Genomic DNA, 10,007 nt, shown 5'->3' with positions numbered 1-10,007 from the left:
GAGTGGGTGGTTTTGGAAGAAGAAGGATTGTCGTTCTTCTTGCCTTTCCAGCCACTGTTGGAGTTATTGTTAGCAGCTTTCACCTTAGCCATGTCGACTTCAATATTGATTCCGATGTAATAGACGACCTTGAATGTATGGAGATTATTCTGGTATTTAAGATGCATGGAATATTTCTCTTGAAGGTTCTTGATGAATAACCTTACATATTCTTTTTCACTTGGTACCTCAATCATCTTAGCTGAGGTCTCTCTCCATTTGTTGAAGAAAGAGGTGAAACCTTTGTTTTCTTTCTGCTTGAGGATTTCAAGTTCCCTATAGTCAGTCTCAACATGAATATTGCATTTGTATCTATCAATGAAAGCATTTACTATGGGCTCCAAAGTGGAGGTTCTTTCTTTATCAAGAGAAAAGAACCATTGTTGGCAAACGGTTTCGAGAGATAGTGAGAACAAGGAGGGAAACACTTTTTTGTTAGTACCCTTAATACTCATTATTGTTTCGAAGGCTCTTAAATAAAAGCAAGGGTTGTCAGTCGCTTTGAATTTCGGGATGTCATTGGCATTGAAATTCTGTGGAAGAAGATCCTTGTCCACCGAGACCCCTTGTGAGCTAATCCCTTGAAACTTATAGTCACTAGACAGTTTGCTCAGACTCTCTTGCATGAGGTCCATCTGTTGTTGTTTCACAAGATCATCAATCTTGAGGGTTAGAACCTTTAACGCCTCAGTCACATTAATCAGTTGGTTCCTGAGCTCATTAACTTCCTCTTGAGTTGCCATTATTGTCTTAGTTTTCCTCTTACGAGCAATGGGCTTGTCAAAAATTTGGACTTGGATAAAAAGGTTGTCTTTGATCAAACGCCCATCCTTTCTTGACCACGCGCTGTAAATTAAACCATTTTTGTTTTAATTACTTGACTCAAATTGACCTTGACTTTACGGTTTGAAAGAGAAAAAGCAAAAATAGGTAAGCAAAAACAGGTGCATATTTTTGGCAAAAATAAGGTATATATTTTGGGATTTAAGTATAGGGTTTAAACAAGCTGATTTATTTGGAGGATTAATATCCGACTTACCCCCCTAAAAAAATTGACGGAAAATACGCGCATACAACACTCCCTTAGACATGGTCAAAGTGTACATTAGTGTGTGCTTTATATGGTGAGTGTAAGTGACATGCTTTGAATCTTGTGTAAGACCATGGGACTTTGTGCTTAGACTTGATTAATGACTTAGCAAGGTATTATTAACTGAGACGACTTGAAAACTGCTCAATTAGACATAAGGTGATGACTCGAGAAATAAATCAAACTGTCGCCAAAACAACAGGACTGGCGCCTCTCTTTGTAGTGTAGCGCCAAACCGACTCCTGTCGCCAAGTGCTACTCTCCAGAGAGTGGCGCTGCAGTTCAAATCTTGGCGCCATTGCTGGAACGTCGATCTGGAACTGCTTTCGGTATTATTACTCTACAGGGTATGCCTAAAGTCGTACTAAGTCAACTCTGATTAACTTATTAAGCTTTATTTACTCAAAATAAATAAATAATTAATTAATTAGGCAAAGTTCTTTTAGTCATAAATCAATTTATTTAATCTTAGCACAAGTCAAACAAACGGTTAGGAAAAACACATAGAGTATGCACAACCAATAATGCACAATCAGTCAAGTAGGCAAAACATGATGCAATGAGTTCGCAACCTAACCATGTCTCTAGTTCTCTAAAGTTCAGGATATGGGTTAGTCCATAGAGGGTCCATGGTTAATTGTCCGGATGCACAGCACGGAAGCCTAACCATGAAGGGTTGGCGCGAGTGGATGGGACACCGCGAGTTTAGAAAAACTTGCTTCCATGGTTTGGTGAATTCAACATTCTCGGATGAACCCTTTGTTGCTCAGAGCGTACAATCAAGGAGATGGAGCATGAATTCCCGGGGGTTATGTGCATGTGTAGAACACATATGGGTTTCAGAAAAGTGAGAAAAACTCAATTAGGAAGTAGGATCGAGCAAACAGTGCTAAAAACTGGTCAAAATTAGAACGCATATTTCTGGCTCGGTATTGGAAGAACTTGGCGCCAGCAAACAGAGTCCAGCGCCACCTTTTGGCTTTAGCGCCTAGCGACAGAAGCTGTCTCCTGGCGCTAACGTCAAAATGTTGGCGCTAGTCTTTGTTAGCTGACGTTAGTTCCTACATGCCTCAGCAGCTTTCTGTGCTCAATAAAATTTTCCTGTTTCGCGCAGCATTATTTCAGTCCTAGTTGTGAAAGATATTCCTCAAATTTCCTACGCGTAAAAATCCTATGTTTTAACTCATTACGGAGGGTCTATTCAATCAGATCTTTTTTATGCATATGACAATAATGTTAATCAAAATTACGCACATGAAATACTTAGAACTTTTCGAGTCTCATCCACTCATTCTAAATAATTGCCAAAATAAATTTTAGGAATTGAAATAGATATCTTCCCTTGTGGAGTCGCCAAAACCTGTAGGGAATATTTCAAGCATTACCCCTAGCTCGAACCCCACTATGATCATACAATAAAGTACGGTGGCGTCCAATAGGAAAGAAGATAGAGTAAACGAGTCGCCAACAAGTTTTAGGAACTTGTAAACCGTTCACGAGGTGAAGGTTACACCCCTTAACGATCCAGGAGATCATCAACTCCAATAGGTCTTGAACCATAATTGGTAGTTTGGGGATGAAGGTACAAATCCAACCTAAAAGAGATTGAACCTACCCTAATAATAGGCCTCTACTTTATTCTGATCATATTCATGTACGCTTTCTGACTAACATGCAATCATTAGGTTTAACCCTAAACCTGTTTATCTATGTTGGTTGAATATTAACGCACAAAAAAAACTATTATTGGCGATCACTTGAATTATAATCAAATTAACCCTAACAAGATTATTAATTATCTTATTAAGCGTAATTACAAGTATCAATTCCCTTTAAACATGCATAAAAGGCGTGATCAAGCAATAAAAATAAATAATCATCAAGCAACATAATAAATAAACAAAAATAATCATAATAATCATAAAAATAATCATAATAATAATAAAAATAATCATGGTAAAGTATAATAATAGCAAGATCCTTGGCATGGTACTAGCAAGATTAATAACAATCCCTAGCATGTCACTAAACAATAAAGATCATATATTTAGCCCTAACATGATACTAACAATCATAAATATTAGGAAGAATATAAAAGGGATCATACTTTTAATCATACTTGATATTAGAAATTACCCTAAATATGATACTAAGAATCAAAATACTCTAACATGACGCTAGGAATCATAATAACAACCTAACCATGATATCTACATCATAATATCAATAAAAACCATTAAAGCACTTACACTGATTCCTCGTATCTCTTTCTAATAACGAAATACCCACGTTAGTAACTTTAAGGAAAATAATAAACAACAATTAAATTAAATAATTGAAAGAGAGATTTAGGACCAAACCCTCAGAAATTAAAACCTTTCACGTCTAGGGCGAAGGCAACTTTGAACAATGCTAGGTATTTCTAGGTCTTGTGAATGCGGAATTTTGTATAAAGGTTGGTTTACAAAATAGAGAAAGAGAGCTTTAGCTTCAAGAGAGAAGAGAATTAGAGAATTGGTGATTGTAGATGATCGTAAACGGAGTTTTAGGAGGCTATTTATAAAGAAAATTAGCCAAAAATATAATAAAACAAATCAGAGTTTCAACGTGAAAAAACGAGGTTAGCGCTAGGCGCTGAACATTAGCACCAGGCGCTAACGCTAGCGCCAGGCGCTAATGACTGGCATTAGGCGCTAACTAATTTTTTTATGCGTTTTCTAAATTCATATAAAATTTAACCGTACAGGAGGATAAATCGTATTTTCCTTAAAACACTCTTTTATTATGATTAAAACTCCTAAAAGTCAACAATAGTCAATTTATCAATGCTAATTGAATTAGGAATGAAAAGAACCATCTAGAAGAATCTAGAAGACTAAAACCATTCCTAATTGCATTAGGAATGATAAATCATATTAGGCCCTCCCCTAGATCATTGGGCGGTACATAAAGCTCAAACCGGGCCCAGTTTAGTAAATTGGCCATAACTTCCTCAATATTCATCGGAATTGGGCTTATAATATATCGTTGGAAAGCTCTTTTCAACCCTATCCAACTACACCATTATTGGACCCTTGCCATGGACCAACCAAACTGGATTGGCTATTTTTATAAAATATGTTGAAACTTATAGGTTTGATGATGATGAACTTAAACTAAAGCAAACTCAACTAAAGGTTTACAAGTGTTTAGTACAGGAGAAGTTGACCTTGGTGGTGGAAGAGTATCTCGTATTATGAAGACTTGAATAAACCTTAGTAAAAAGTTAATCAATAGAAGAAGAGTTCTCTAACAAGAACTAAACTCCTTAACAGGAATGTTCCCTAACAAGAACTTGAAGGTTGTAAGATGAAGACAGTAAGTTCCACAAGGAACTTAGGCTGCGAAGTTCCAGTTAAGGACTAGAGATCAAGTGACAACAGGAACTTGTTCCTGGTATGCATGAAATCTATTAGAGACGTGACAAGATAATTTGGCAAAGAGATAAAATCGGAAAAAAATAAAAAGATAGATTTTGGAAAAAGATTTTGTTCGTTTTAATTTATTTTCCAAAAATCAGTAAAACGATATTATTCTTTTAACTATATCTTCTTGTGCTTTTCGGAAAGGATTTTCTTCAATAAAAAGATTTACCAAAATCATATTTTTAGACAAGGAAAGTTAACTTCTTTATCTTTAAAAAAGCTACTTGCTATACGAGTTACACTTGTATAAATAGTAAAGACAGAAATGCTTTCGGTTTTCGTAAGTTTATGCGTGAAGAAAATCTTGAGAGCTTTATCATAGTGTAAGTTTGCCAAGCTTTATCTTGTCATATTAGTTTCGGGTTTTATGCATAGCTTGTCTAACATATTCTAGATATTGCGTTTTTGTAATTGATTGGGCTGTTGGGTGTGAGTGTATGAAATTTACAATTGCATACAGGAGAAACAACTTTTTGATAAAAGGTAGTATTTGTACTGTGAGAGTACGAGTGAGTTCAAGTCAGGGGATTTGAATTGGGTAGGATTAAGTCTTACTGTGCTGCAAGTTCTAGTTGGAACTTTTCTACAAAGGTCTGAATTGTAATAGATTTGTAACTTTATTTTTGCCTTATTATAGTGGATTGGTTTTGTGTTGAAAACCTTTAGAAAGGTAAAGGTTTTACTTCCAGTTTGGCCATGGAAGGTTTCCTCGTAAAATTGTGTGTGCACTGTCAAGTTTCTTTTACATTCTGTTTTAAATTTGCAAAAGTAGTCACTAGGAACTTAACTACAATTCACCCCCCTTCTTTTAGTGTTTATTTCAACTAAAAATTGGTATCAGAGCAAGGTTCTCACGTATAAGCAGATAATTTTGCTAAGTAAGTTCCTGAGGAGAAATAAACTACAATAAGAAACTTGAAGAAGGGTATTCAACACAACGTCCACCTATGTTTAACGGTAAGTTTTACACCTACTGGAAGAACAGAATGGAGATCTTCATTAAGGCTGAAAATTACAAAGTTTGGCGCGTTATTGAAGCTGGTGATTTTGAGGTAACAGCAACCAATGACAAAAATGAGGTAGTTCCTAAACTTATTTCTAACTATGACAAAGAGGATTATCAGAAACTCGTATTAAATGCTTTAGCAATAAATTATTTACATTGTGGTCTTGGACCTCATGAACATAATCGTATCATGGGGTGCAAGACTGCTAAACAGATTTGGGATCTACTTGAGGTTACTCATGAAGGTAAAAACGAGGTAAAACGTTCTAAAATTGATTTGTTGATGTCTAGATATGAATGGTTTGAAATGCAGTCCAAAGAAACAATAGAAGAAATGTTTACTAGATTCAATGACATAATTAATGAATTGAGCTCCCTTGGCAGGCATATTCCTATTGATGAACAGGCTAGAAAGATCTTGAGAAGTCTCCCACAGGATGACCGATGGAGATCCAAAGTTACTGCCATGTAGGAAGCAAAGGACTTCACTAAGTTTAATATGGAACAACTAGCAGGATCATTGATGACTCATGAATTGCACCCGAGTTCCAATAAGGAAAGTTCTAAAAATATGAGTCTTGCTCTAAAAGCACAAGCCTCAGAGGAATCTGAAATTGATGAAGAGGAAATGGCTATGTTAGTCAAACAATTCAAAAAGATGATGAATAACAGAAATTTTTACAGAAGCAAGAAGTACATTGGTTCTAGAGATACTACCTGTTTAAAATGTGGAGCAAAAGATCACTTCATTAAAGACTGTCCACTCAAGGAAGGTAAGAACAAGACCAAGGAGCAATCCAAGGAATCCAGAGTAAATAAGCCTTACTTCACTAAAGACAATGTGAAGAAGGCAATGTTAGCTGCCTGGGGAGACAATGATACAGAAGATGAAGAAGACCAACCTCCTGAAGAAACATCTCATTTATGCCTAATGGAAAAGTCAGATGAAAAGGCTAAGCTAAAGGAACTTGAGGCTAAGGTATGGTTTTCTCAAAAAGAATCTAATATGTGTTGTTTTAGATATTCAAGAAGAGCTCAAAGAATTGCATAAAGCTAAGCAGCAAAGTGATAAAGCTTTGATTACTTACCAAGAAAATAGTGTGTGGGTTGACAACATGAAATTTGACATTCAATACAGATTCTTTAGTCTTTTTTATGACAATATTGTTTTAAAAGAGACCTAAGAAAGTTTAAAACATGATAACATACTCTTAAATGTTGAACTCTCTTTATTAAAATTAGGAATAGGCTCTCCTAATTCTGAAGTTCCTTCTCTAGCTCATTTCACCAATTTTGAAATGCTAAAATATGATTTAGAAAAAGCCAAGATGGAGAAAGCTAGACTTGAGGGGGAACTTGAGAAGGCTAAGAAAGGTAAGAAACTTGTTGAGTATATAGTTCCTGACTGGATCACTAATGCTCAGACCAAAAGAACAGAGGGACTAGGTTTCAAGAAGAAGTTCCAAAAGGAAAAGAAGTATGTTAATTTTCTTAGCAGTATTGTTTGTCATTTATGTGGAAAGACAGGACATAAGCAGATGAATTGTCCAAAGAGAGAAAGTAGCACACAGAAAAATAAAAATTATGTTAAGCAAATTTGGGTCATGAAAAATAATCCCACTCCTATTACACAGGAACCCAAGGAAACCTGGGTTCCTAATACTAACGTTTAATTCTTCATGCAGGTTCCAGTGAGGGGGAACAACACCTGGTAACTCGACAGTGGTTGTTCAAAGCACATGACTGGAGACAAATCTAGATTTCTCTCACTGGATGCCTACTATGGAGGAACTGTGACCTTTGGTGACAACATGAAAGGAGATATAATTGCCATTGGAAAAGTAGGAAGGTCAAGTTCCCATGCTATTGATAATGTATTTTTGGTCGAGGGTCTCAAACACAACTTAATAAATATTTCACAATTTTGTGATAAAGGTAACTTAGGAAGTTTTACTTCCAATAAATGGAGAATCATTCACAATGACACTGGGAACATCATTTTAGAAGGAACTCGTAAAGGGAACACATATATTGTAGATCTTAACAAAGTTCCTAATAGCAGTTTAACATATCTCATTGTTATTGAGAATGATCCTTTATTATGGCATAAAAGATTTGGTCATGCAAGCTTTACTCTACTTGATAAGCTTAGATCTAAGGAACTAATGGAAGGACTTCCTTGCATTAAGTTCATGTATGACAAAGTGTGTGATGCTTGTGTTAGAGGAAAACAAACTCGAATTTCCTTCAAGTCCAAGAAAATGGTAAGCACCAAAAGACCTTTGGAACTTATTCATATGGATCTATGTGTTCCTATGAGAATCCAAAGCAGAAGTGGTAAGCGACATGTAATGGTGATTGTTGATGATTTTAAAAATGTTTACTTGGGTTTTCTTTCTTGTCAGCAAAGATGAAACATTTGATGAATTTGTAGCCTTTGTAAAGAAAGAACAGAGAAGAATAGGTAATCCACTGATTCACCTTAGATCAGATCATGGAAAGGAATTTGATAACTCAAAATTTGATGAATTTTGCACTGAGCATGGAATGGATCACAAATTCTCTGCACCAAGAACTCCACAACAAAATGGAGTGGTAGAACGCAAGAATAGAAGTCTTGAAGACATGGCTAGAACAATGCTGATCTCAAGTGGACTGCTAAGGAACTTTTGGGCAGAAGCAGTGAATACAACATGCTATATTCTTAACAGAGTATTTGTTAGAGCCATCACCAACAAAACTCCCTATGAGCTAATCAAAGGGAGAAAACCTAATATTTCTCAATTCAGATCTTTTGGATGTAAATGTTTTGTTCATAATAATGGAAAAAGAAACTGGGGAAAGTTTGAAGAAAGAAGTGATGAAGCTGTTTTCTTAGGATATGCCTCAAATAGTAAAGCTTATAGGTTCTATAATAAGAATACAATGTGTGTTGAGGAATCCGTACATATTATATTTGATGAAACTGAACAATTGATTGATGTACAAGAATGTGATGATGATTTTGAAATAGGACTTGTTCGCAAGCTGGATCAAGATGAAGAATCATCATCATTACAGACGCAGCAGGATGAAAATGAGAAAATTCCAGAAGCAAATGAAGATCCTACATTGGAAAATGCGACAGGAACTTCACAAGTTCCAGAACAGAATGAAGCTAATCTAGAAGTTCCAGAAGAAGATCAAACTGAGAATCAAGTTGAAGTTCCTACAGTTGAACCAGTCATCAACAATGAAAAAAGATTGTATCCAATTAAAGACTTTACACCAAAGCCTTGGAAGCATCAGAAATCTCATCCAGTTGATGCAATCATGGGCGATATCACAAAAGGAACTCAGACCAGATCTCAGCTAAGGAACTTCTATGCATTTTATGCCTTTCTATCTTCAATGGAACCTAAGATTCATGTTGAAGCTTTGACTGATGTTGACTGGATTAATGCAATGCAAGCTGAACTAAATGAATTTGAGACAAACAAAGTCTGGCATCTAGAACCTAGACCTAAAGAAAAGAAGACAATCGGATTAAAATGGGTGTTTAGGAACAAGCTAGATGAGCATGGTATTATTATTAGGAACAAAGCTAGGCTTGTGTTACAAGGTTTCAATGAACAAGAAGGTATTGCCTATGAAGAAACATTTGCCCCTGTTTCCAAGTTAGAAGCTATACGCTTACTCATTGCTTTTGCTGCTTATATGGGATTTAGGCTGTACCAAATGGACATTAAATGTGCATTTTTGAATGGATTTCTTGATGAAGAAGTCTATGTGGAACAGCCTCCTGGGTTTGAAAATCAAGAATTCCCAAACCATGTCTACAAGCTTTACAAAGCTCTTTATGGGTTTAAGCAAGCTCCTAGAGCATGGTATGAAAGACTGTCAAAGTTCCTATTGAAAAATGGTTTTAAACGGGGTAAAATTGATAAAACGTTGTTTTTAAAATCAAATGGAACTGATATATTAGTTGTACAAATTTATGTTGATGATATTTTATTTGGTGCAGCTAATGAGTCTTTTTTTAAGTATTTTGCGGACCTAATGAGTGGAGAATTTGAAATGAGTATGATGGGGGAGTTAAATTTCTTTTCGGTTTGCAAATCAAACAAACTGAAGAAGGAATCATGATCCATCAACAAAAGTATATCAAGTAACTGATCAAGAAATACAAGATGGACAATGGAAAAACCAATAAGACTCCTATGGGTATTGGAACTAGGTTCAATGAAGATCCAACTGGAACTTGCATAGATCAAACTATGTACAGAGGTATGACAGGCTCTTTACTTTACTTAACAGCAAGTAGACTTGACATATCTTTTAGTGTAGGTCTATGTGCCAAGTTTCAAGCAAATCCAAAAGGAATCTCACCTCATAGCAGTAAGAGAATTCTTTGTTACATAAAAGGAAC

At 35.7% G+C, this 10,007-nt stretch overlaps 1 protein-coding gene across 1 annotated transcript; it reads left to right on the top strand.

The window, feature by feature from the left end:
* The first annotated feature begins 5,579 nt into the window (after window positions 1-5,579).
* On the top strand, window positions 5,580-6,071 carry LOC145557588 (uncharacterized). Its single transcript, XM_081618760.1, has 2 exons — window positions 5,580-5,855; window positions 5,913-6,071. The coding sequence occupies exons 1-2, from the start codon at window positions 5,580-5,582 to the stop codon at window positions 6,069-6,071; spliced, it is 435 nt and encodes a 144-aa protein (XP_081474886.1).
* Window positions 6,072-10,007: the final 3,936 nt, after the last annotated feature.

Source organism: Chenopodium album, chromosome 9 (genome assembly GCF_948465745.1).
Source record: "Chenopodium album chromosome 9, dcCheAlbu1.1, whole genome shotgun sequence".
NCBI lineage: Eukaryota > Viridiplantae > Streptophyta > Magnoliopsida > Caryophyllales > Amaranthaceae > Chenopodium > Chenopodium album.
The sequence above is the reverse complement of the archived record's forward strand: the minus strand, read 5'-3'. Positions and strand labels throughout refer to the sequence as shown.

What these genes read in the sequence shown, in the direction of transcription:
- LOC145557588 (XM_081618760.1), top strand. Translation starts at nt 5,580, where the DNA reads ATGGAGATCTTCATTAAGGCTGAAAATTACAAAGTTTGGCGCGTTATT. An exon ending in CTCATGAAGGTAAAAACGAG is followed by an intron (nt 5,856 to 5,912) that starts GTAAAACGTTCT and finishes TTTGAAATGCAG; the next exon opens with TCCAAAGAAACAATAGAAGA.